At 47.0% G+C, this 27986-nt stretch overlaps 1 protein-coding gene across 2 annotated transcripts in view; it reads right to left on the bottom strand.

Moving 5' to 3' along the window:
- Positions 1-326: 326 nt before the first annotated feature.
- The window catches only part of LOC112248164 (ubiquitin carboxyl-terminal hydrolase CYLD), a 59951-nt gene continuing 32291 nt past the window's right edge, over positions 327-27986 (bottom strand). The window contains exons 7-19 of one of the 2 annotated variants that reach the window (XM_042321200.1): positions 12038-12139; positions 11397-11513; positions 9497-9906; positions 9067-9232; positions 8762-8903; positions 8488-8610; positions 8224-8315; positions 8047-8113; positions 7738-7870; positions 4464-4572; positions 4187-4305; positions 3196-3412; positions 327-2924 (exon numbers count right to left, since the gene is read on the bottom strand). In XM_042321200.1, coding sequence (XP_042177134.1) covers positions 2740-2924; positions 3196-3412; positions 4187-4305; positions 4464-4572; positions 7738-7870; positions 8047-8113; positions 8224-8315; positions 8488-8610; positions 8762-8903; positions 9067-9232; positions 9497-9906; positions 11397-11513; positions 12038-12139 — 1982 coding nt within the window. In that variant the 3' untranslated portion in view covers positions 327-2739. The remainder of the gene's footprint in view (positions 2925-3195; positions 3413-4186; positions 4306-4463; positions 4573-7737; positions 7871-8046; positions 8114-8223; positions 8316-8487; positions 8611-8761; positions 8904-9066; positions 9233-9496; positions 9907-11396; positions 11514-12037; positions 12140-27986) is intronic. The other variant, XM_042321201.1, reaches the window with a different exon arrangement.

Raw genomic sequence — 27986 nt, 5'->3', positions numbered from 1 at the left:
GCTACGAGCGGCTGGCATATGCTGTGGCATTAAGATACAAGAGGGCATTGTGGCGCCAGCTGTTGTGTTGACAAATACTTATCTGGCACTTCTGAAGTCAGCTTGCTAAGCTGGTTTCAAGTTTGACTAAAAACTAAATGGGTGTAAGGTGTGTAAGAGGGTTCCTGTGGGGGAAAGGCATGTATAATACAGGTTGATTTATCTATTTGTTGCAAAGTCCTGGGGAATTGGGTCATAGGGTATATGGAACTTAATCCCAACATATAGGCCATGGGGATAATAACAATGAAAAGCCAGTCACACAAGTAGTCAAACAAACTGCCATCTTAAAACTGATTTGTCATTCTTTATTGTTAAGAATATTGCACCCAATTTGTATTTATTTCCTGGACAGCAGATGATTGACTGTTGTTTTGAAGAGGCCTAGACTGGGGCCCATATTGTAATAAGCCTATGACTAAAGGCATAAACCCACTTGCTCACACATTGTCAACAACTGCTTAAACATAGATGAGACTTCTCAAGAGCTTGAAATGCTGCAGTCCTCAGACAGGCACTACAAGTCACTCACTAAGCTAGAAATGTAGCCATGCACCCGCTGGGCACACTGGTTGAATCAACGTAGTTTCCACACCATTTCAATAAAATAACATTGAGCCATGTGGAATAAACATTGAATTGATGTCTGTGCCCAGTGAGTTATGACTACCGGTAACTCAAAAAAGAATACCCTTTTCACTATTATAACGATTGATCAGAGATAGGTTTAAAAAAATGTAAAGTGTTTCTGCCTTTTCCAGTAGACTGTAGTTTGAGGTGATAAAGAGAAGAAAATAGAACCTTGTGTTAATGTGCTGTCTAGGCCTCGAGCTCCCTGTCGGACCAGTGTCCAGCTGCTGTGTCTCTGCCCACGGGGAGGTTAGTCCCATCTGCACCCCGTCTCTCTGACAAACGCATCAACCAGAGCAGAATCCCCACTGTGCTGAGCCCCTGCAGAGACACCATGCTAATGAGACCTGCACCTCTGTGACAGGTGAGGACACGGACACCAGAGTTGAATCAAGCTACATGACAAGCGTACCACAATTCACTCGTACTCAGACGCGCCAAACAAAGCTAACTGCCAGGCACATGACAAATAAACACTTTTCATACTTTTCAAAACAGGGGTTTTAATTTAGTTAACATTTACGAGAACAGCACTGACATTAATTTGCATCCGTTATATACTTTAAAGATAGATGCACAAGTCAATGTTCATAGATATCCATATCAGAGACTCACAGGCTCCAGTGGAGTAAAGAAAGTCCTCCTGTCTGTCTGTGACGAGCATTAAACTTCAGCAGTGCAGAAACAAGCACACACAGTAATAATGTCCCCTTTGAGGGTCCCTGGGAAAACAATCACAATGGGGCTTTGTGGAGGTTGTAGTCATCTGGAAACCAGCATTGAGCCTCCCAATCAGGCCTTCATTGTGACATTGTAACATTCAGTAGTATTAATGGGACAGCATGAATCACAAGAACTCACTTCAATATCTGGTGAGAGATGGGAGGAGGAGTAAAGATTATATTTAATATATTTTTTACATTTCCTTCAAAAAAGAAAATACGAGAATGTAAATATATTCAGATTAAAATATAATTAGGTATATACTGTATTTTAAGTTACTTGATTTTGATCCATGGTTGGGGAGTTGACTGTCACAAATGTATGAAAAAGACACAAAAGGCATATACTGTTTGTCTCATCAGATAGATAAGTATTGAGTATGACAAATGTCAAGCAGGAGTTTGCTATGTCTTGAGTGCAGTTAAAAGTTTAGATATAAAATAATTTAGTTTGCTGACACACAATGCCTTGAGACTTACAAAAAAGAAAAATCTAAAATTTCAGTTGAATATTTCCACAACCTGTTAATTCAAAAACACCTGCCAGGCTTTAGAGTACCTGACCTGTCCTCTGACTGCATGGAGACCGGTCATACAGCCACCTTTACCATATATCCATTTGGAACACACACACTTTCATGAAATCCACAAGGTATAATAGGGAAATATGCCAACCAAAGTATTCTGGTTGATCCTAATGCTATATTCGGTTGACACAAATATACTGTTGGTGGTGGTACACATCTGACATAATGGATCATGGTACTAAGGAGGTCTTAAGACAAGCTGTTTAAACCGTATACATAGTTGGTTGAGGGTTTTGAACATGCCATTATTTCCACTATGAGTTGAATTATGGAGTGCTCCCATCTCTTACACTGATTAAGAAAAGCAGGACTCCCCCTGCTTTAGGTAAATGAGGTGGCCTCTGTCCTTCCATTAACATGGCTTGTTTTTGTTTCGCATGTTTGGTCAGCCGAGGCGAGCATGCTGTCCCCCTCTCTCTCTCTCCTCTTCCGCTCCGCAGGAAGGGAATAATATTCAGCGGACTTCTCGTGTCTCCATCGACCGCCGTCCCCCACCACTCAGCTACGAGGCACAGGGAAGCTACTGACGTCAAGATCAGCTTGTTTTGTTGTTCACCACAGAGGGAAAACAAGAACAACAACACTTCAACAAATGCACAGTGCAAATAAGCTTTTCTCTTTTATATAGTCTTCACTTTGGGCAGAGTAGACTGAGGAGACAGGGGCAGGCATTGAGGAGGAGGTGGGGACACAGGGAGAGAGCTCTGGACTGCAGCTCTGCCGTCTGTCTGTCTGTCTGGGAGTCTCCTTCCCCAGGGGCTCTACTTGTATAGGCTCATGGTGGGGCTCTGGTACATGCACATGTAGGCGTCACACAGCAGACGGCGGGCCTGGCCCTGGATGCTCTTGGGGTCCAGGGCGTGCAGCTCCTCAGGGGTCATCTTCAGATAGGCCCCCACCTCCGGACATGGAGACACCTGGGGGATGTTGAAGCCATTCTGCCCTCCTGTGGAACAACAAACAGACAGAGCACTCAGATCTGTGGTATTAAAGCAATGGCAAGTGTTCTGGTTATATTGCTATGTAATATAATTTCTGTGTGTGAATTAATACAAAATATTTACTATTGAGCTGAATATCTATTCATAATTATGAACAAAATCAAAAATAGCTTGACAGTTCATAATAACTTTGTAAATGATTCAAAAATACTGCTTCCCCCACAACAAAAAGCGAAAAGTTATCCAATAACTCCTGAAGAAGATTTCTCCCCATACCGTCGCGGTCGGCCATACTGTCGAAGAAGAGCCATGCAGAGTCTTGGTGGCCGTACTTGACGAACGCTACGTAGTGACTGGTCTCGATGCAGAGCACAGCGAACAGCTCCATCCGCTGGCGAGGGAAGCTACCCTGCCGCCACACACCCTCTTGCAGTTCCTTGGGGACGGACAACTTGCCGTGGCGATGGGCCTTCCTCCTCGGGTGGAGGTGAACCTGAGGGAACACATACACGTACGACACATAATGGTTGGAAATAAGTATTTACCTATTTCTTGGGGATTTTTTCAGTATTTCTAATCACTAGTTATAAATCGGTCTAATAACAGTTCTCACAGATCGATGGCAACTACAGAGTAAAGAATAAAACTGAAGAATGACAAGTTTCACAATTCATTAGTTTAAAATAAATAAATGACACATATATTCACAAATGTGCCTCAAAGTTCAAGGTAAATATTTTGTCTTCAGCTATACGTCATTTAAGCAATAAGGCACGAGGGGGTATGGTATATGGCAAATATACCACGGCTAATGGCTGTTCTTAGGCACGACGCAGCGAGAAGTGCCTGGATACAGCCTTTAGCCGTGGTATATTGGTCATATACCACAAACCCTTGGTGTCTTATTGCTTAAATAACGTATAGCTGAAGACAAAATATTTACCTTGAACTTTGAGGCACATTTGTGAATATGTGTAATTGATTTTTAAACTGATTACCAACGTGATTAGATAAGTAAAAACACATGTTTTGTCATAGCCGTGGTATATCAGACCTTATACCACAGGTATCAGCCGATCAGCATTCAGGACTCAAACCACCCAGTATAAAATACAACTTAGAAAGTTACATGAAACTCAGGCATTCCTTAGGACTTGTCGCCCCCAAGTGGATTGTACTGGAACTACACTGCTTTACAACTACTGCAAGTCCCTGATGAGATCCCCTTAGTTTCTATGTTGGTGAAATGGCACCCTCTGTCGGTTACCTGTGTATTGCACTTTTCACAGAACTGTTTTATCTTCCCGGCAGTGATGTCACCGTCCTCGTAGCACTCCCTGCATTCATACAGAGCCAGACCCCCGCAGATTCGACACTCCCTGGGAGCTGAGAGAGAAGCACAGGGTTGAGGGTTGACTATACACACCCACACACAACCATATGTCGATGGAGAACAGTAGATTTATGATATGGAAAACAGTTATCACATTCAATAATGATAATCCAACTTCTACCACATTCAAATAAAATAACTTTTTACGCACTGTCTTCAAGTAAGTCTGTGATGTCTAACTCTAGTGAGGGGAAGATCTTGTTGAACATCTTGAAGTCCTTCCCAAAGCGAGGCATTTGGATGATAAGGCAGGAAGGAGCCTGAACAGAGAGAAGACGTATGAAGTCACCACATCAAATTGTATTGATCACATACACATATTTAGCCGATGGTATTGCTTGTGTTCCTAGCTCCAACAGTGCAGTAGTATCTAACAATTCACACAAATCCAAAAGTAAAAGAATGAAATTAAGAAATATATAAATATTAGATCGAGCAATGTCAGAGTGGCATTGACTCAAATAATGTAGAATAGAATACAGTATATAAATATGAGATGAGTAAAGTAGTATGTAAACATTATTAAATTGACTAGTGTTCGATTAAAGTGGCCAGTGATTCCAAGTCTACAGTATGTATATAGGGCAGCAGCCTCTTTTATATGTATTTATTTAACTAGGCAAGTCAGTTAAGAAGAAATTCTTATGTACAATGATGGCCTACCCCTTCCAAACCCTAACCAGGACGATGCTGGACCAATTGTGCGCCGTCCTATGGGACTCCCAATCCTGGCCGGTTGTGATACAGCCTGGAATCGAACCAGGGTCTGTAGTGACGCCTCTAGCACTGAGATGCAGCGCCTGCCGGGAGCCTCTAAGGTACAGGGTTGCGTAACCGGGTGGAAGACAGCTAATGATGTCTATTTATATGTCTGATGGTCTTGAGATATTAGCTGCTTTTCAGTCTCTCGGTCCCAGCGTTAATGTACCTGTACTGACCTCGCCTTCCGGGTGATAGCGAGGTGAAGTGGTGGTTGATGTCCTTGATGAACTTTTTGGCCTTCCTGTGACATCGGGGGCTGTAGGTGTCCTGGAGGGTAGGTAGTTTGCCCTTGGTGATGCGTTGGGAGTTGCAGTACCAGGCGGTGATACAGCCCAACAGGATGCTCTTGTGCATCTGAAAGTTTGTTTGGGTTTTAGGGGCCAAGCCAAATTTCTTCAGCCTCCTGAGGTTGAAGAGGCGCTGTTGCGCCTACTACAGTTGTGTCGTCTGCAAACTTGATGATTGAGTTGGAAGCATGCGTGGCCACGCAGTCATGGATGAACAGGGAGTACAGGAAGGGGCTGAGCACGGGCCCTGGTGTTGAGGATCAGCAAAGTAGAGGTGTTGTTTCCTACCTTCACCACCTGGGGGCAGCCCATCAGGAAGTCCAGGACGCAGTTGCACAGGGTGGGGTTGAGACCCAGGGCCCTGAGCTTAATGATGAGCTTGGAGGGCACTACGGTGTTGAATGCTGAGCTATAGTCAATGAACAGCATTCTTACATAGGTATTCCTCTTTTCCAGATGGGATAGGGCAGTGTGCAGTGCGATGGCGATTGCATTGTCTGTGGATCTATTGGGGCGGTAAGCAAATTGAAGTGGGTCTAGGGTGTCAGGTAATGTAGAGGTGATATGATCCTTGACTAGTCTCTCAAAGTACTTCATGATAACAGAAGTGAGCTCTACAGGGCGATAGTCATTTAGTTCAGTTACCTTTGCTTTCTTGGGTAAAATGGTGGACATCTTCAAGCAAGACTGTGTTCCCTTTGTAGTCCGTGATTGTCTGTCGACTCTGCCACATACATCTCGTGTCTGAGCCGTTGAATTGCGACTCCACTTTGTCTCTGTACTGACGTTTTTCCTGTTTGATTGCCTTACGGGAGGGAACTACACTGTTTGTATTTGGCCATATTCTCAGTCATTTTGCCATGGTTAAATGCAGTGGTATACGCTTTCATTTTTGCGTGAATGCTGCCATCTAGCCAAGGTTTCTGGTTTGGGTAGGTTTTAATAGTCACAGTGGGTACAACACCTCCTACACACTTCCTGATGAACTCAGTCACCGTATTCGTCAATGTTATTCTCAGAGCCTATCCGCAACATATCCCAGTCCACGTGATCAAAACAATCTTGAAGCATGGATTCCGATTGGTTAGACCAGCGTTGAATAGACCTTAGCAAGGGCACTTCCTCTTTGTTTCTGCCTATAGGAAGGGAGGAACAAAATGGAGTCATGCTCAGATTTGTCGAAGCGAAGGTGGGGGAGGGCCTTGTAGGCATTTCGAAAAATTGAGTAGCAGTGGTCCAATGTTTTTCTAGAGCGAGTACTACAGTTGGTAAAACTTCAATAGCGTTTTCCTCAAATTTGCTTTGTTAAAATCCCCAGCTACCATAAATCCAGCATCAGGATATGTGGTTTCCAGTTTGCATAAAGTCCAGTGTAGTTCTTTGAGAGCCGCCGTGGTATCGGCTTGAGAGGGAATTTACACGGCTGTGACTATAACCGAAGAGAATTCTCTTGGGAGTTAATTCAGTCGGCATTTGATTGTGGCGGATTTTAGGTCGGGTGAACAAAAGGACTTGAGTTTCTGTATGTTATCACAGTCACACCATGAGTAGTTATTCATGAAACATACACCCCCGCCTTTCTTCTTCCCGGAGAGTTCTTTATTCCCGTCTGCCCGATGTATTGAGAACTCAGTATATCCCGAGATACTCTGTTTCACAGAAACATGGCTATGTTACAATCCCTGATGTCTCTCTGGAAGGAGATCCTCGCTCTGAGCTCGTCTACTTTATTGTCCAGAGACTGAACATTAGCGAGTAATATAAGAGGTGGATGGTGTGCACGCCTCCTGAGTCGGACTAGAATTCCACTCTAAATACCTCTTCTCCGCCGGCGGTGTTTTGGAGCAGGCTCTGGAATAAGTTCAATTACCCTGGAGGGTACAAACAAAGGATCCAATTCGAGAAAGTCGTATTCCTGGTTGTAATTCTGGCGAGTTACCACCGCTCTGATATCCAAAAGTTCTTACGGCTGTATGTAATAACACCCCCAAAATGATGGGCTAATAATGTAAGAAATAACACACAAAAAAACAAAAAACAAATACTGCAAAGTTGCTTTGGACCTAGAAGCAGAGCTGCCATATCTGTCAGCACCATCTTACCTTACTGAGGAACAGACATTACATAAACAAAATCCCACTAAAATTCCACAAAAGAGAACTGTATTTGTGTTCTACAAACTACTGATCCTGCCAATTTCCCATAGTAGCTCAGCCTGTCATTGATTAACTCAGCTAATCATTAGAATTGATAGTCAAGTTGACTCTCCCTGCATGCTCCTAGAGTGAATTGCTTCTTGATTGCAATCAGCAAATCATTCACCTCTGAGCAACCCAACCACTGACAGACAGCCAGCCAGACATACAGACAGGTCACCTCAGCAAACTTGAGGTCACTGTTGATGAAGGACCACTCTATGAGCTGCTGGCTGGTTGGCACGCCCACTTTGTCCTTCTTATCCATGAAGATCTGGTAGAAGTAGCAGTCCTGAACCTTCTGACCTGCCGACCTAGACACGACAGACACAAACAGGATATCATTTGTAATACATAGGAAATCATCTAATTTGAGCTCATCTTAGATGCATGTCTAAATATTATTAAAATGTGTATACTATTAGCAGAAATAGTTTAGATAAGCAATAACAAGAGGATATGTTTAGGAGTACGTTTAATGTAGACTGACCTCAGCTTGAGTAAGGGGTCCACCCTCAATATGTGATGGAACAGAATATTGAGGAACTCCTCAGGATCTGTGAGGTGACAAGTTAAGTTAATAACAAGCTTAAAACATTTAGAATAAGTTTATGACATTAATAACAAAACCCCAAATCTTTAATATTTTGATAAAGGCATTAGACACCTTTTTCTTCAGACGTGAACCCTGAGGCAGCTTCTACCTTCTCCAGTATCCTTCTGAGCTTCATCACTTTAGTGGCACACACATAGCCATGTCTACCAAGACAAATAAAAATAGAATCAGAGGATCTCACAGTTATGATAATTGGCTGTGTCTAGAAATCTAATGAAAGTGCTTCGAAATTACATGTTAAGCATTGGTTTGCCACATGACATCATACTGAATGAATGTGTCTGAACAAAACACGATGAGTAGTTTCCTACTTACATGCGCAGGGGGTTTACTATCTCTGTGCGTAGCAGCTCCTGTGTCTCTCGGTAATACTCTACGTCAGTCTTGGACCTCGGCCTCAGCAGAACTGTGTCCAGGACTGAGCTGAAGGAAAACAGGCTGAAGACGGGAAAAGAGGGAAAGAATAAACATGACTCCCTGTTGAGACTTTAAAAAACTCACTACAGTGACATAGGAATGAGGTTAAGAACTCTATAATAATACACGCAAGGAAGAAGTGAAAACTCAGATCTCTTTTCTATGTCCTCACCAGAAGAGTGTGGAGTCCAGGTAGCAGGAGTTGTAGTGTCCCTGGATACCTTTCTTCTTGCCCACCATGATGTCTAGACCGTCATTCTCAGTGCGTGGAGGAGTGTTCTCATGCACCACCTCACTCAGATAACCCCCGAAAGCTGGACAGACACAAACAGTGAAGTTTAAGTTGACAATCCTGGGCAGGACTGCTTAGCTGGGTGGAAATGTCCCTGTATAGCCTTTACCCGTCCAATCCTAGGGAGTACCTAGGAGTCAATTAGTAATTCAGCGCAGGACTGACAGGTGACACCAGTGACTCACCGATAGAGTTGCATCTCTCTATGGGGTTGGAGGAGTGGTGTAGGGAGGGGAAACGGGAGTCAGGCCGGCAGCATTTCAGCTTCACAAACAGGGCCTTCTTGGGCGCGCAGCTGAAGTAGCGGGTACCTTGAAAGGTGCCGTCTGTACAGCCAACACACTCTTCCTCCTGAGAGAGCAGAACCAGACAAGGCCATCATGATGTTGAGTGCAGTTACCTGTATGCTATTACACCAAACATATAGCTAGTAATGATACTGGATTTGGATGATTCTACCATTCAATTAACCAAAATGTTGGCTTCTCTGAAGTTTTCCTGAAATTCTTAGTTCACTTGCTGTGACAATGTTATTGGGAAAAACACAAGACAAAACAGCCAGGTCTCAGAGGCGACAAAGAGACAATCCTTCCAGTCAGTGTAATGATCTCTCACCAGCTCCAGGCCAGCCAGTGGCTCTGGTAGTCCCGGGGGCAGCCCCACCCAGCGGATGACCCCACACAGGGGCGGGTTCTCCTTCACCTCCACTAGGGACCCCACCTCCAGACCAGGCACTCCCCCACCCCCGCGAGAGCTGAGGGGTGAGGGGGGCCTCGGGGAGGGAGGGCTGGGCGATGGGGGCTCTGGCATCTGCATCTGCTCTCCCATCACTGACTGCACGGAGAGGGAGAGGGGTCCATGGCTCAGGCTGCCATTGGGCCCCGTCTTACGGCTCAGGCTGAAGGGCAGGGAGTGGAACTTGTTGTCAATGGACAAGGAAGCAGAGGGCGGGGCCCTGGTAGGAGGTGTGGTTTCATTGAAGTCAGGGGGCGTGTCTGTGAGGGACTTGGCAGGGTCTTCCCCTACTGCACAGGAAAACAACAGACAATCAATTTTCACTGCAGCAGATATTACACAGAGAGAGCTTCTAGCATTGTGGAGTCATCAGATATTAATTAGGCTTTTTTTGCCAACGTTGTGAATAGGGAGTGTGCAGGTGGTGTCACAGCTTCATATCAGCATTAGCAAACCAAATGTAACGTTGGTTTATAAACACTTTCACTATAAAGTGGATACACATTTGTACATTCACTGTAAAAAGAACCACAAAACGTATCTTGTGTGACACAAGGACGTTTTAATTTACCTCCCATGGGAGTTGAAAAACGTTAATATTTGTGTCACTGTGAGAGTGTGTTGAGAAAATCTAAATGCCTCCACATGGAGACAGCCACAGAATAATCCAGAAGAGATGGGTGAGTCATAAGATCATCACGTCACCAATGGAAAGTACAATACACCATCAAATATGAATATGATGGACCTGAACATATGGGTAAGAAGGCAGTGATGAAAAACAAAAACAGAGGTGATGAAACAGAACAGAGGAAACAGCTGTGATAGGATTTCTCTCATTCCTGCGACATAGAGGAGTCATCTCCACTGGGTCTTCCTCACCCTAGAGTCCACTGATAGCTCCATAACTTTACACACAGGCTTTACATGACTCAATCATTTTCAATCCCTTGGTTTCACTTGTGTAATGATCCATTCATCACCACCATGCTGTAAGGAAAACTATATTTGACCGCATGTAGGCTACCTACCTAAACTACCCCACACCATCCCCCATGAAACATATCCACGTCCTCACTTAAACCAAGTACTGAAGGCTTTCACTAATGCTTACAGGAAACCATCAAGAATAAAGTACAGTGTTTTACCTAATTTAATTATTCTGAGAGTGAATAAATGCAAGAAATGTTAAAGCATTATTAAAAGCCTTTGTGATTTGAGGAAGACCATGACACCGCAATTGCACCATGCAGGTGGATCTCACAGTTAATGGGAATGAATAGATGGAGGACTCTCAGTGAAGGGTCTTCATCAGGGCCGGGACAATTCCAGTATCGCGATACTCGTTAGCATAGTCTCAAGGAAACAAAACACAAAGCGGATTTAACTTTAGGAAAACAACCCCCATTGTGTTGTCATCCAGTCACATTTATTTATTTTCCAAGCTATAGAACACACTATTTTACATACAGCAGGTATTTTTTAAAAGAACCAAAAGAGTGATCTGCTTCATGTTTTTATTTTTGCACTGGAAAACATATATCTTGATACTGGTATCACCACAGCCCTAGTATTGATAGCAAGCTTTTTAAATCAAATCACAGTAAAAATTGAAATAATGTTATCTACCTAAACAATACAACAATTAAGTTAAAGATCAAACGCATTCTTTATTTGTTCACCGATTGGTAAATGAATACTGTAGAACAACCATGCATTAACAGGACCCTGCTATCAAGACAGATGGGAGTCTCAGTACTGTATCTTGCTGGGGCTTTACCTTCATCAATGTACCATGTGCTTTTGGATTTGGCCTGGACCGGGTGGTCAACAGAGCTGCCATTTAAAGTATAATACAATTCTGACTTGCTTCTACTCCCACACTGAAGACCTAAGCCTGGAGATAACACAAGTCAACAGAGAAACAGAAAAGAAGCAGGTATGTGTTTGCTGCAGTAGAGGCTGCTGGGGGGAGAACAGCTCATAATAACGGCTGGAATGGAGTAAATGGAATGGTATCAAACCCATGAAAACCATGTTTTTCAATACCATTCCATTTGCTCCATTGCAGCCATTATTATGAGGCGTTCTTTAATGACAGCAGGATAGGTGGGGAGAGGAGGGAGAGAGAAAGGCATAGAGAGAGGGAACGGAGGCAGATCGTCAGCACACTGTGCAGGTCAGTAGCCATGCAAGGAACAATGGTTCAGTAACTCTCACCACTCCAAACCATTCACATCAGCTCTGGAATCCAAATGGACCATTCACACAAATGGAATCTTGCAAAACTTAAATTTTCCAAAATTCAGTCATCATGCCTTATTGATATTATTTCCCAATGACAGAACCATCAGCACACTAACACCATGTTAAAGTGTTATAGTGTTAGCTAGTACATGCACTTGAAGCCAGCAACAGTACCTTTGCTCTTTGGTTTGCTTTGGCCAGAGGAGGACTTGTCACTGCTGCTGCCTCTGGGGGTAAAACTGTGCTTCTGCAGCCTCTGGTCCTGCATGGAGTATTCTGCAAACACACAGTCCAGTAAAACAACAGTGTGGAACAACACTGATATACCCCAACACTGCACAGCTGTCTGTCTTGTTGCAGGTGCTGGCAGGTATACAGTATATACAGTTGGAAGTTTACATACACCTTAGCCAAATACATTTAAACCGAGTTTCACAATTCCTGACATTTAATCCTAGTAAAAATTTTATTTATTTTATTTTAAGAATGTGAAATGTCAGAATAATAGTAGAGTGTGATTTATTTCAGCTTTTATTTCTTTCATCACATTCCCAGTGGGTCAGAAGTTTACATACACTCAATTAGTATTTGGTAGCATTGCCAATAAATTGTTAAACTTGGGTCAAACGTTTTGGTTAGCCTTCCACAAGCTTCCCACAATAAGTTGGGTGAATTTTGGCCCATTCCTCCTGACAGAGCTGGTGAGTCAGGTTTGTAGGTCTCCTTGCTCGCACACACTTTTTCAGGTCTGCCCACAAATTTTCTATAAGATTGAGGTCAGGGCTTTTCTTGTCCTTTAGCCATTTTGCCACAACTTTGGAAATATGCTTGGGGTCATTGACCATTTGGAAGACCCATTTGTGACCAAGATTTAACTTCCTGACTGATGTCTTGAAATGTTGCCACAATATAGCCACAATTGTCCTACCTCATGATGCCATCTATTTTGTGAAGTGCACCAGTCCCTCCTGCAGCAAAGCACCACCACAACATGATGCTGCCACCCCTGTGCTTCACATTTGGGATGGTGTTCTTCGGCTTGCAAGCCTCCCCCTTTTTCCTCCAAACATAATGATGGTCATTATGCCCAAACAGTTCCATTTTTGTTTCATCAGACGAGAGTACAATTCTCCAAAAAGTACGTCCTTTGTCCCTATGTGCAGTTGCAAACCATAGTCTGGCTTTTTATGGCAGTTTTGGAGCAGTGGCTTCTTCCTTGCTGAGCGGCCTTTCAGGTTATGTCGATATAGGACTCGTTTTACTGTGGATAAAGATAATTTGGTACCCGTTTCCTCCAGCATCTTCACAGGGTCCTTTGCTGCTGTTCTGGGATTGATTTGCACTTTTCGCACCAAAGTACATTCATCTTTAGGAGACAGAACGTGTCTCCTTCCTGAGCAGTATGACGGCTGCATGGTCCCATGGTGTTTATACTTGCGTACTATTGTTTGTACAGATGAACATGGTACCCTCAGGTGTTTGGAAATTGCTCCCAGGGATAAACCAGACTTGTGGAGGTCTTTAGATTTACCCATGATGTCAAGCAAAGAGGCAATGAGTTTGAATGTAGGCCTTGAAATACATCCACAGGTACACTTCCAATTGACTCAAATTATGTCAATTAGCAGAAGCTTCTAGTTAATCAGAAGCTTCTAAAAGGCATGACATAATTTTCTGGAATTTTCCAAGCTGTTTAACGAAATGTACAAACCCCACCCACCCATGCGCGCGCGCACACACACACACACACACACACACACACACACACACACCATGTCCAAGAAGACCATGAAAGTCAAAGCATTTGAACCATTGTTGGGGTTCAGAGTCAGACAGCACACACAAACAAATCAATAAAACCAATGGCTAGAACAAAGAGGCTGAGAGGAGCAGCATCTCACTTGACTTTCAAAAACAAGCAGAGCCATCAAACAAAAGAGCCTCTGTTGCTACTGCTGCTGTTGCTACTACGGTACTACTACTGCTGTTGCTGCTGCTACTACTACTACGTGGCGGCGGCAGCAGCCGTGACGGCAGCAGCAGCAGTAGTAGTACCGTAGTAGCAACAGCAGCAAGAGGCTCTTTTGTTTGATGGCTCTGCTTGTTTTTGAAAGTCAAAAAGCTAATACTGCAGCTGCTGCTGCTGCTACTACTACTACTACTGCTGCTGTTACTACTGCTGCTGCTACCGCTGCTACTGCTGTTACTACTGCTGCCGCTACCGCTGCTACTGCTGTTACCACTGCCGCTGTTACCACTACCACCGCTGCCGCTGTTACCACTACCGCCGCTGCCACCACTACCGCCGCTGCTACCACTACCGCCGCTGCCACCACTACCGCCGCTGTTACCACTACCGCCGCTGTTACCACTACCACTACTGCGCTGTTACCACTACGCTGCGCTGTTACCACTACACCGCTGTTGCCACTGCGCTGCTGCTGTTACCACTCACCTGCCGCTGCCGCTGTTACCACCACCTGCCGCTGCTGTTACTGCCGCTGTTGTTTACTACTGCTGCTGTTGTTACTACTGCCTGCTGTTACCACTACCGCCGCTGCTGCTGCTCACTACTGTTGCTGCCGCTGTGCTGCTGTTACTACTGCACTGCTGCTGTTACTACTGTTACTTACTACTGCTGCTGCTGTTACTACTACTGGTTGCTGCTGCTGTTACTACCACTGCTGCCACTACTACTACTAATGCTGCTACTACTACACGCTGTTACTACTGTTGCTGCTGTTCACCTGCTGCTGCTGTTGTTGTTACTACCTGCTGCTGCTACTACTGCTGCTGCGCTGCCACTGCTGCTGCTGCACTATTACTGCTGCTGTTACTACTGTTGCTGTTACAAATGTTGCTGCTGTTGTTACTGCTGCTGCTGTTACTGCTGCTGTTACTGCTTGCTGTTGTTACTACTGCTGCTGCTGCTACTACTGTTACTACTACTGCTGCTGCTGTTGCTGCTACTGCTGCTGCTACACTGCTGCTACTACTGCTGCTGCTGTTACTACTACTGCTGCTGCTGTTGTTACTACTGCTGCTGTTGTTACTACTGCTGCTGCTGCTGTTACTACTACTGCTGCTGTGTTACTACTGCTGCTGCTGTTGCTACTGCTGCTGCTGCTACCACTGCTGCTACCATTACTGCTGCTGCTACTACTACTACTGCTGCTGTTGTTACTACTGCTGCTGTGGCTGCTGTTACTACTATCACTGCTGTTACTACTGCTGATGCTGCTGCTACTACTGCTGTTGTTACTACTGCTGCTGCTACCACTGCTGTTGTTACTGCTGCTGCTGCTGTTACTACTGCTGTCACTCACTGCTGCTGCTACACTGCTGCTACTACTACTGCTGTTACTGCTGCTGTTGTTACTACTGTTACTACTGCTGTTACTACTGCTGCTGTTGTTACCACTGCTGCTGCTGCTGTTACTACTGCTGCTGCTGTTACTACTGCTGTTGCTGCTGTTACTACTACTGCTGCTGCTGTTACCACTGCTGCTGCTGTTTGTTACTGCTGTTGCTGTTGCTACTACTGCTGCTGCTGCTGTTACTACTGCTGCTGTTACTGCTACTACTGCCACTCACTGCTGCTGCTGCTTGTTACTACTGCTGCTGCTGCTGTTTACCACTGCTGCTGCTGCTGTTACCACTGCTGATGCTGCTGTTACTACTGCTGCTGCTACCACTGCTGCTGTTACTACACTGCTGTTGTTACTAACTGCTGCTGCTGCTGTTGTACTGCTTACTGCTGTTACTACTGCTGCTGTTGTTACCACTGCTGCTGTGCTGTTACTACTGTTACTGCTGCTGCTGCTGCTGCTGCTGTTGTTACTACTGCTGCTGCTGTTACTACTGCTGCTGCTGCTGTTACCACTGCTGTTGCTACTGTTGTTGCTGCTACTACTGCTGCTGCTGCTGTTACCACTGCTGCTGCTGTTACTACTGCTGCTACTGTTGCTGTTGTTACTACTGCTGCTGCTGTTACTACTACTGCTGCTGCTGTTACTACTGCTGTTACTACTGCTGCTGCTGTTACTACTGCTGCTGCTGTTACTACTGCTGTTACTGCTGCTGCTGTTGTTACTACTGTTACACTGCTGCTGTTACTGTTACTGCTGCTGCTGCTGTTACTGCTGCTGCTGCTGTTACTACTGCTGTTGTTACTACTGGCTGTTGCTGTTACTACTGCTACTACTACTGTTGCTGTTGTTACTACTGCTGCTGTTGTTACTACTGCTGTTACTACTGCTACTGTTACTCACTGCTGCTGTTGTTACTACTGGTTGCACTGTTACTGCTGCTGTTACTACTGTTACACCTGCTGCTACTGCTGCTGCTGCTGTTACTACTACTGCTGCTGCTGCTACCACTGCTTACTGCTGCTGTGCTACTACTGCTGTTACCACTGCTGCTGCTACCACTGCTGCTGCTGCTGCTGTTACCACTGCTGCTGTTACTGCTGCTACTGCTGCTGCTGCTGTTACTACTGCTGCTGTTGTACTGCTACTGTTACTACTACTGCTGCTGCTGCTGTTACTACTGCTGCTGCTGTTACTACTGCTGCTGCTGCTGCTACTACTGCTGCTGTTGCTGCTGCTGTTACTACTGCTGCTGCTGCTGCTGCTACTACTGCTGCTGCTGCTGCTGTTACTACTGCTGCTGCTGCTACTACTGCTGCTGCTGTTACTACCACTGCTGCTGCTGCTGTTACTACTGCTGCTGCTGCTGCTGCTGTTACTGCTGCTGCTGCTGTTACTACTGCTGCTGCTGCTGTTACTACTGCTGTTACTGCTGTTGTTACTACTGCTGCTGCTGCTGTTACTACCACTGCTGCTGTTGTTACTACTGCTGCTGCTGCCACTGTTACTGCTGTTACTACTACTGCTGCTGCTGCTGTTACTACTGCTGCTGCTACTACCACTGCTGCTGTTACCACTGCTGCTGTTGTTACACTGCTGCTGCTGCTGCTACTACTACTACTACTGTTACCACTGCTGCTGCTGCTGTGCTGCTACTGCTGCTGTTGTTACTACTGCTGCTGCTGCTGTTGTTACTGCTGCACTGCTGTTACTGCTGCTACCACTGCTGTTGCTACTGCTGCTGCTGTTACTACTGCTGCTGCTGTTACTGCTGCTGTTACTGCTGCTGCTGCTGTTTGCACTGCTGCTGCTGTTGTTACCACTGCTGCTGCTGTTTACTGCTGCTGCTACTGCTGCTGCTGCTGTTACTCACTGCTGCTGCTGTTGTTACACTGCTGCTGTTGTTACTGCTGCTGCTGTTACTGTTACTGTTACTGCTGCTGTTGTTACCACTGCTGCTGCTGTTACATTACTGCTGCTGCTGTTGCTGTTACTGCTGCTGTTACTTGCTGCTGCTGCTTACCACTACTGCTGCTGCTGCTGTTACCACTGCTGCTGCTGCTGTTACCACTGCTGCTGCTGTTACCACTGCTGCTGTTGCTACTGTTACTGCTGCTGTTGCTGTTGTTACTGCTGTGTTGTTACTACTGCTGCTGCTGTTACCACTGCTGCTGCTGTTACTACTGCTGCTGCTGTTGTTTGTTACTGCTGCTGCTGTTACTACTGCTGCTGCTGTTACTACTGCTGCTGCTGTTACCACTGCTGTTGTTACCACTGCTGCTGCTGTTACCACTGCTGCTGTTGTTACCACTGCTGCTGCTGTTGTTACACTGCTGCTGCTACTGTTACTACTACTGTTGCTGCTGCTGTTGTTACTACTGCTGTTGCTACTGCTGCTGTTTACTGCTGCTGCTGCTACTGCTGCTGCTGTTACTACTGCTGCTGCTGCTGTTACTACTGCTGCTGCTGCTGCTGTTGTTGTTACTGTTGTTACTACTGCTGCTGCTGTTGTTACTGCTGTTGTTACTGCTGCTGCTGTTACTACTGCTGCTGCTGTTACTACTGCTGCTTACTACTGCTGCTGCTGTTACTACTGCTGCTGCTGCTGTTACTACTGCTGCTGCTGTTACTGCTGTTACTGCTGCTGTTACTGTTACCACTGCACTGCTGCTGTTACCACACTGCTGCTGCTGCTGTTACTGCTGCTGCTGTTGTTGTTTGCACTGCTGCTACTGCTGTTGTTACCACTGCTGCTTGCTGTACTGTTACTCACTGCTGCTGCTGCTGTTACCACTGCTGCTGTTGTTACTGCTGCTGCTGTTGTTACCACTGCTGCTGCTACTACTGCTGCTGCTACTGCTGCTGTTGTTGCCACTGCTGCTGTTGTTACTGTACTGCTGCTGTTACTGCTGCTGCTGCTGTTACTGTTGCTGCTGTTGTTGCTGCTGCTGCTGCTGTTACTGTTACTGCTGCTGTTGTTACTACTGTTACTACTACTGCTGCTGTTGTTACTACTGCTGCTGCTGCTGTTGTTACTGCTGCTGTTGCTACTACTGCTGCTGCTGTTGTTACCACTGCTGTTGCTGCTGCTGTTACTACTGCTGCTGTTACTGCTGTTGCTGCTGCTGCTGCTGTTGTTACCACTGCTGCTGCTGTTACTACTGCTGCTGTTGCTGCTGTTGTGTTACTACTGTTGCTGTTGTTACTACCGACTGCTGCTGTTGTTACTACTGTTGCTGCTGCTGTTGTTACTTACTGCTGTTACCACTTGCTGCTGTTACTTACTGCTGCTGTTACTGCTGTTACTGTTGCTGCTGTTGTTACTACTGCTTACTGCTGCTGTTGTTACTACTGCTGCTGCTGCTGTTACTACTGCTGCTGCTGTTACCACTGCTGCTGCTGCTGTTGTTACCACTGCTGCTGCTGTTACCACTGCTGCTGCTGTTACTACTGTTGCTGCTGTTTACTGCTGCTGTTACTGTTGTGTTACTACTGCTGCTGCTGTTACTACTGCTGCTGCTGCTGTTGCTGTTACCACTGCTGCTGCTGTTGTTACTGCTGCTGCTGCTGTTGCTGTTACTGTTACTACTGCTGCTGTTGCTGCTGCTGTTGTTACCACTGCTGCTGCTGCTGCTGTTACTACTGCTGCTTGTTACTACTGCTGCTGCTGTTTACTGCTGCTGCTGTTGTTACTACTGCTGCTGCTGTTACTACTGCTGCTGTTACTACTGCTGCTGCTGTTGTTACTACTGCTGCTGTTGCTGTTGTTACTACTGCTGTTGCTGTTGTTACACACTGTTGCTGTTTACTGCTGCTGCTGCTGTTGTTACTACTGCTGCTGCTGCTGTTTACTGTTGCTGCTGCTGTTACTACTGCTGCTGTTGTTACTACTGCTGCTGCTGTTACTACTGCTGCTGCTGTTACTGTTGCTGCTGCTGCTGCTGCTGTTACTGCTGCTGTTACTGTTACTGCACTGTTACTACTGCTGTTGTTACTACTGCTGCTGCTGCTGCTGTTACCACTGCTGCTGTTACCACTGCTGCTGCTGTTACTACTGCTGCTGCTGCTGTTGTTGTTACTGCTGCTGCTGCTGTTACTACTACTGCTGTACTACTGTTGCTGTTGCTGCTGTTTACTGTTACTACTGCTGCTGCTGTTACTGTTACTACTGTTGCTGCTTGTTACTGCTGCTGCTGTTGTTACTCACTGCTGCTGCTGCTGTTACTACTGCTGCTGTTACTGTTGCTGCTGCTGTTACACTGTTACCACTGTTACTGTTACTACTGCTGCTGCTGTTACCACTGCTGCTGTTGTTACTACTACTGCTGCTGTTACTGCTGCTGTTACTGTTACTGCTGCTGCTGCTGTTACTACTGCTGCTGCTGTTACTGTTACTGCTGCTGCTGCTGTTACTGCTGCTGCTGTTGTGTACTACTGCTACTGCTGTTGCTGTTACCACTGCTGCTGTTGTTACTACTGCTGCTGCTGCTGTTACTACACTGCTGCTGCTGCTGTTACCACTGCTGCTGTTGTTACTACTCACTGCTGCTGTTACTACTGCTGCTGCTGCTGTTGCCACTACTGCTGCTACTGTTACTACTGTTGCTGCTGCTGTTACTACTGCTGCTGCTGTTGTTACTCACTGCTGTTGCTACACCACTGCTGTTGTTACTACTGCTGCTGCTGTTGTTACTACTGCTGCTGCTGTTACTACTGCTGCTGTTGTTACCACTACTGCTGCTGCTGTTACTACTGCTGCTGCTGCTGTTACTACTGCTGCTGTTGTTGTTACTGTGCTGCTACTGCTGCTGCTGTTACTACTGCTGCTGCTGTTACTACTGCTGTTGCTGTTACTACTGCTGCTGCTTGTTACTACTGCTGCTGCTGTTGTTACTACTGTTGCTGCTGTGCTGTTGTTACTGTACTGCTGCTGCTACTGTTGTTACTACTGCTGCTGCTGTTGCTGTTACTACTGCTGTTGCTGTTACTACTGCTGCTGCTGCTGTTACTGTTGTTACTACTGCTGCTGCTGTTACTACTGCTGCTGTTACTACTGCTGCTGCTGCTGTTACCACTGCTACTGCCACTGCTGCTGTTACCACTGCTGCTGCTGTTGTTACTACTGCTGCTGCTGTTACTACTGCTGCTGCTGCTGTTACTACTGCTGCTGCTGCTGCTGCTGTTGCTTGTTACCACTGCTGCTGCTGTTACCACTGCTGCTGCTGTTACCACTGCTGCTGTTGCTGTTACCACTGCTGCTGCTGCTGCTACTGCTGTTGCTGCTGTTACCACTGCTGCTGCTGTTGTTGCTGCTGTTGTTACTACTGCTGCTGCTGTTGTTACTACTGCTGCTGTTGCTGTTGTACTGCTGCTGCTGCTGTTACTACTGTTGTTACTACTGCTGTTGCTGCTGTTACTACTACTGCTACTGCTGCTGCTGCTGTTACTACTGCTGCTGCTGTTACTACTGCTGCTGCTGTTGCTGCTGTTACCACTGCTGTTGTTGCTGCTGCTACTGTTGCTGCTGTTGTTACTGCTGCTGTTGTTACTACTGCTGTTACTACTGTTGCTGCACTGCTGCTGTTGTTACTACTGCTGCTGCTACTGCTGTTACTGCTGCTGCTGCTGTTGTTACCACTGCTGCTGTTGTTACTACTGCTGCTGCTGTTGTTACTACTGCTGCTGCTGCTGTTACTACTGCTGCTGTTGTTATGCATTGCTGTTGTTGCTGCTGCTGCTGTTATTACTCACTGCTGCTGCTGTTGCTACTGTGCTACTGTTACTACTGCTGCTGTTACTACTGCTGCTGTTGTTACTACTGCTGCTGTTGCTGCTGCTGTTGTTACTACTGCTGCTGCTGTTGTTACTACTGCTGCTGCTGTTGTTACTACTGCTGCTGCTGTTGTTACTGCTGCTGCTGTTACACTGCTGCTGCTGTTACCACTGCTGTTGCTACTACTACTGCTGCACTGTTGCTGCTACTACTGCTGCCACTGCTGCTGCTATTACTGCTGCTGCTGCTGCTGTTACCACTGCTGCTGCTGCTGTTACTACTGCTACTACTGCTACTGCTGCTGTTGTTACTACTGCTGCTACTGTTACTACTGCTGCTGCTGTTACTGCTACTGCTGCTGTTGTTACTACTGTTGCTGCTGTTACTGCTGTTGCTGCTGCTGTTGCTGCTGCTGTTACTACTGCTGTTGTTACTGCTGCTGCTGCTGCTGTTGTTTACTGCTGCTGTTGTTACTCACTGCTGCTGCTGTTACTACTGCTGTTGTTTGCTGTTGCTGTTGTTACTACTGCTGCTGTTGTTGTTACTGCTGCTGCTGCTGTTGTTACTACTGCTGCTGCTGTTTGTTACCACTGCTGCTGTACTACTGCTGCTACTGTTACTACTGCTGCTGTTACTACTGCTGCTGCTGTTTACTACTGCTGCTGCTGCTGTTGTTACTACACTGCTGCTGCTGCTGCTACCGTTGTTGCTGCTGTTACTGCTGTTACCTACTGCTGCTGCTGTTGTTACCACTGCTGCCACTGCTGTTGTTACTGCTGCTGCTGCTGTTACTGCTGCTGCTGTTGTTGTTACTGCTGCTGCTATTACTACTGCTGCTGTTGTTACTACTGCTGCTGCTGCTGTTACTACTGCTGCTGCTGTTGTTACTGCTGCTGCTGCTGTTACCACTGCTGCTGCTGCTGCTGTTACTACTGCTGCTGCTGTTGCTGTTACTACTGCTGCTGCTGCTACCACTGCTGCTGCTGCTACTGTTACTACTGCTGCTGCTGTTACTACTGCTGCTGCTGCTACTACTGCTGCTGTTACTGCTGCTGCTGTTGTTACTGTTACCACTGCTGCTGCTGCTGTTACCACTGCTGCTGCTGCTGCTGGTTACTCACTGCTGCTGTTACTGCTGTTGTTGCTGCTGCTGCTGCTGCTGCTGTTGTTACTGCTGCTGCTGTTACTGCTGCTGTTACTGCTGCTGCTGTTGCTGTTACCACTGTTACTGCTGCTGCTGTTACCACTGCTGCTGCTGTTACTACTGCTGCTGTTGTTACTGCTGCTGTTACTACTGCTGCTGTTACTGCTGCTGTTGTTACTGTTGCTGTTACACTGCTGCTGCTGTTACTACTGCTGCTGTTGTTACCACTGTTGTTTACTACTGCTGCTGTTACTGCTGCTGCTGCTGTTACTACTGCTGCTGCTGCTGTTACTACTGTTACTGCTGTTGTTACTACTGCTGCTGCTGCTACTGTTACCACTGTTGCTGCTGTTGTTACTACTGCTGCTGCTGTTACTAATGCTGCTGCTGCTGTTACCACTGCTGTTGTTACTACTGCTGCTGCTGTTACTACTGCTGCTGCTGTTGTTACTACTGCTGCTGCTGTTACTACCACTGCTGCTGTTGTTACTACTGTTGCTGCTGCTGTTACCACTGCTGTTACTACTGTTACTGCTGCTGCTGCTGTTACACTGCTGCTGTTGTTACTACTGCTGTTACTGCTGCTGCTGTTACCACTGCTGCTGCTGTTGTTACTCTGTTGCTGCTGTTACTGTTGCTGTTGTTACTACTGCTGCTGTTACTGCTGTTGCTGTTACCACTGCTGCTGCTGCTGTTACCACTGCTGCTGCTGTTGTTACTACTGCTGCTGCTTTGCTGCTGCTGTTACTGCTGCTGCTGCTGCTGCTGCCACTACTGCTACTACTGCTGTTGCTGCTGCTGCTGTTACTACTGCTGCTGCTGCTGTTACTACTGCTGTTACTACTGCTGCTACTGCTGCTGCTGTGTTACTGCTGCTACTACTGCTGCTGTTGTTACTACTGTTGCTGCTGCTGCTGTTACTACTGCTGCTGCTGTTGTTACTACTGCTGCTGCTGTTGTTACTACTGCTGCTGCTGTGCTGTTACTACTGCTGTTACCACTGCTGCTGTTACTACTGCTGCTGCTGTTGTTACTACTGTTGTTACTACTGCTGCTGCTGTTACTACTGCTGCTGCTGCTGTTACCACTGCTGCTGTTGTTACCACTGCTGCTGCTGTTGTTACTACTGCTGCTGCTGTTACTACTGCTGCTGCTGCTACTACTGCTGCTACTGCTGTTACTACTGCTGTTACTGCACTGTTGCTGTTGTTACTGCTGCTGCTGCTGTTACCACTGCTGCACTGCTGTTACCACTACTGCTGCTGTTGTTACCACTGCTGCTACTGCTGTTACTACTGCTGCTGCTGCTGTTGTTACTGCTGCTGCTGCTGCTGTTACCACTGCTGCTGCTGTTACACTGCTGCTGCTGTTACTCACTGCTGCTGTTACTTTGCTGCTGCTGCTGTTGTTACTACTGCTGCTGCTGCTGTTGCTACTGCTGCTGCTGTTACTGCTGCTGCTGCTGCTTACTACTGCTGTTGCTGCTGCTGCTGCTGTTACTACTGTTGTTGCTACTGCTGCTGCTGTTACTACTGCTGCTGCTGCTGTTACCACTGCTGCTGCTGTTGTTACTACTGCTGCTGCTGCTGTTACTACTGTTACCACTGCTGCTGCTGTTACTACTGCTGCTGCTGTTGTTACTACTGCTGCTGCTGCTGTTACTACTGCTGCTGCTGTTGTTACTGTTACTGCTGCTGCTACTACTGGCTGTTGTTACTGTTGCTGCTGCTGTTGTTACTGCTGCTGTTGCTGCTGCTGTTACCACTGCTGCTGTTGCTGTTACCACTGCTGCTGCTGTTACTACTGCTGCTACTACTGCTGCTGTTACTACTGCTGCTGTTACTACTGCTGCTGTTGTACACTGCTGCTGCTGCTGCTGCTGTTGTTACTACTGCTGCTGCTGCTGTTGTTACTGCTGCTGCTGCTGTTGTTACTACTGTTACCAGCTGCTGCTGCTGCTGTTGTTACTACTGCTGCTGCTACTGTTACACTGCTGCTGCTGCTGTTACTACTGCTGCTGCTGCTGTTACTACTGCTGCTGTTGTTACTACTGCTGCTGCTGCTGTTACTACTGCTGCTGCTGTTGTTGTTTACTGCTGCTGCTGCTGCTGTTGTTACTACTGTTGCTGCTGTTACTACTGCTGCTGCTGTTACTACACTGCTGTTGTTACTACTGCTGTTGCTGTTACTACTGTTGCTGCTGTTGTTACTTACTGCTGCTGCTGCTGTTGTTACTACTGCTGCTGCTGCTGTTGTTACTACTGCTGCTGCTGTTACTACTGCTGCTGTTGTTGTTGCTGCTGCCACTGCTGCTGCTGCTGTTACTGCTGCTGCTGCTGTTGTTACTACTGCTGCTGTTGTTACACTGCTGCTGTTACCACTGCTGCTGTTGTTACCACTGCTGCTGCTGCTGTTACTACTGCTGCTGCTGCTGTTACTACTGCTGTTGTTACTGCTGCTGTTGCTGCTGCTTGTTACTTACTGCTGCTGCTGTTACTACTACTGCTGCTGTTGTTGTTACTACTGCTGCTGTTGTTACTACTGCTGCTGCTGCTGTTACTGCTGCTGCTGCTGCTGTTGTTACTACTGCTGCTGTTACCACTGCTGCTGCTACTGCTGCTGTTACTACTGCTGTTACCACTGCTGCTGTTACCACTACTGCTGCTGCTGTTTACTGCTGTTGTTACACACTGCTGCTGCTGTTACTTACTGCTGCTGCTGTTACTACTGCTGCTGCACTGCTGCTGCTGTTACTGCTGTTGTTACACTGCTGCTGCTTGCTGTTGCTACTGTTGCTGCTGCTGTTACTACTACTGCTGCTGCTGCTGTTACTACTGTTACTACTGCTGCTGTTGCTGCTGCTGTTACTACTGCTGCTGTTACTAATGCTGCTGCTGTTGCTGCTGCTTGTTACTACTGCTGCTGCTGTTGTTACTACTGCTGCTGCTGTTGTTACTACTGCTGCTGCTGTTGCTGTTACTACTGCTGCTGCTGCTGCTGTTGTTACTACCACTGCTGCTGCTGCTGTTACTGCTGCTGTTACTGTTACTACTGCTGCTGCTGCTGTTACTACTGCTGCTGTTACTGCTGTTACCACTGCTGCTACTGCTGCTGTTACCACTGCTGCTGCTGTTGTTGCCACTGCTGCTGCTGCTGTTACTACTACTGCTGCTGCTGCTGTTACCACTACCACTGCTGCTGTTACTACTGCTGCTGCTGCTGCTGCTGCTGCTACTGCTGCTGTTGTTACTACTACTGCTGTTGCTGCTGCTGTTGTTGTTACCACTGCTGCTGCTACTACTGTGCTGCTACTGTGCTGTTACTACTGCTGCTGCTGTTACTACTGCTGCTGCTGCTGTTACTACTGCTGCTGTTACTGCTGTTGTTACTACTGCTGCTGCTGCTGTTACTACTGCTGCTGTTGTTGTTACTGCTGCTGCTGCTGTTACTACTGCTGCTGTTACTACTGCTGCTGCTGTTGCTGTTACTCACTGCTGCTGCTGTTACTACTGCTGCTGTTGCTGCTGCTGTTGTTACTGCTGCTGTTACCACTGCTGCTGTTACTACTGCTGCTGCTGCTGTTACCACTGCTGCTGCTGTTGTTACTGTTACTGCTGCTGCTGTTGCTGTTACTACTGCTGCTGCTGCTGCTACTACTACTGCTGCTGTTACTCACTGTGCTGTTTACTGCTGCTGCTGTTGTTGTTACTGCTGCTGCTGCTGTTACTACTGCTGCTGCTGCTGTTACTACTGCTGCTGTTACTACTGCTGCTGCTGCTGTTACTACTGCTGCTGCTGTTACTACTGCTGCTGCTGCTGTTACTAACTGCTGCTGCTGCTGCTGCTGCCTGCTGCTGCTACTGCTGCTGCTGTTACCACTGCTACTCACTGCTGTTACTACTGCTGCTGCTGTTACCACTGCTGCTACTACTGCTGTTACGTTACCACTGCTGCTGCTACTACTGCTGCTGTTACTGCTGCTGTTACTACTACTGCTGCTGCTACTGCTGCTGCTGCTGCTGCTACTACCACTGCTGCTGTTACTGCTGCTGCTGCTGTTACTGCTGCTGCTGCTGCACTGCTGTTACTGCTGCTGTTGCTGCTACTGCTGCTGTCACTGCTGCTACTACCACTGCTGCTGCTGTTACTACTACTGCTGCTGCTGCTGTTACCACTGCTGCTGCTGCTGTTACCACTGCTGCTGTTACACACTGCTGTTGCTGCTGTTACCTACTGCTGCTGCTGCTACTACTGCTGCTGTTACTACTGCTGCTGCTGCTGTTACCACTGCTGTTGTTACACACTGCTGCTGCTGTTACCACTGCTGCTGCTGTTACTACTGTTACTGCTGCTGTTGTTACTACTGCTGCTGCTGTTACACTGCTGCTGCTTACTACTGCTGCTGCTACCACTGCTGCTGCTACTACTCACTGCTACTGTTGTTACTACACTGCTGCTGTTACCACTGTGCTGTTGTTGTTACCACTGCTGCTGCTGCTGCTGCTACTGCTACTGCTACTACTACTGCTGCTGCTGCTGCTGTTACTACTGCTACTGCTGCTGTTACCACTGCTGCTGCTGTTGTTACTACTGCACTACTGCTTGTTACTACTGCTGCTGTTGTTACCACTGCTGCTGCTACTGCTGCTGCTGCTGTTACCACTGCTGCTGCTGTTGTTACTACTGCTGCTGCTGTTGTTACCACTGCTGCTGCTGTTGTTACTACTGCTGCTGCTGCTGTTACTACTGCTGCTGCTGCTGCTGTTACTACTGCTGCTGCTGCTACTACTGCACTGCTGCTGTTTACTACTGCTGTTTGTTGCTGCTGCTACTGTTGCTGTTGCTGTTACTGCTGCTGCTGCTGTTACTACTGCTGCTGCTGCTGCTGTTACTACTGCTGCTGCTGCTGTTACTACTGCTGCTGCTGTTGTTACTGTGCTGTTACTGCTGCTGTTGTTACTACTGCTGCTGCTGTTGTTACCACTGCTGCTGTTGCTGCTGTTACTACTGCTGCTGCTGTTACTACTGCTGCTATTTACTGCTGCTGCTGTTACTACTGCTGCTGCTGTTACTGCTGTTACTGCTGCTGCTGCTGCTGTTACTACTGCTACTGTTACCACTGTGCTGCTGCTGCTGCTGCTGCTGTTACTACTGCTGTTACTGTTACACTGCTGCTGCTGCTACTGTTGCTACTACTGCTGCTGCTGTTGTTACTACTGTTGCTGCTGCTGTTACCACTGCTGCTGTTACTACTGCTGCTGCTGTTACTACTGCTGCTGCTGTTACTGCTGCTGCTGTTACTACTGCTACTGCTGCTGTTACTACTACTGCTGCTATACTGCTGTTACTACTGCTGCTGCTGCTGCTGTTACTTACTACTGCTGCTGTTACTACTACTGCTGCTGCTGTTACTACTGCTGCTGCTGCTGTTGTTACTGCTGCTACTGCTGCTGCTGCTGCTGTTACTACTGCTGCTGTTTACTGCTGCTGCTGTTACTACTGTTGCTGCTGTTGTTACTACTGCTGCTGCTGCTGTTACTACTGCTGCTGCTGTTGTTGTTACTACTGCTGCTGCTGCTGTTACTACTGCTGCTGTTGTTACTACTGCTGCTGCTGCTTGTACTACTGCTGCTGTGCTGCTGTTATCACTACTGCTACTGCTGCTGCTGTTACTGCTCACTGCTGCTGCTGCTACTGTTACCACTGCTGCTGCTGCTGCTGTTACCACTGCTGCTGCTGTTACTACTGCTGCTGCTGCTGCTGCTGTTACCACTGCTGCTGTTGTTACCACTGCTGCTGCTGCTGTTACTACACTGCTGCTGCTGCTGTTGCTACTGT

This window comes from Oncorhynchus tshawytscha, linkage group LG04 (assembly GCF_018296145.1).
Source record: "Oncorhynchus tshawytscha isolate Ot180627B linkage group LG04, Otsh_v2.0, whole genome shotgun sequence".
NCBI lineage: Eukaryota > Metazoa > Chordata > Actinopteri > Salmoniformes > Salmonidae > Oncorhynchus > Oncorhynchus tshawytscha.
The sequence above is the reverse complement of the archived record's forward strand: the minus strand, read 5'-3'. Positions and strand labels throughout refer to the sequence as shown.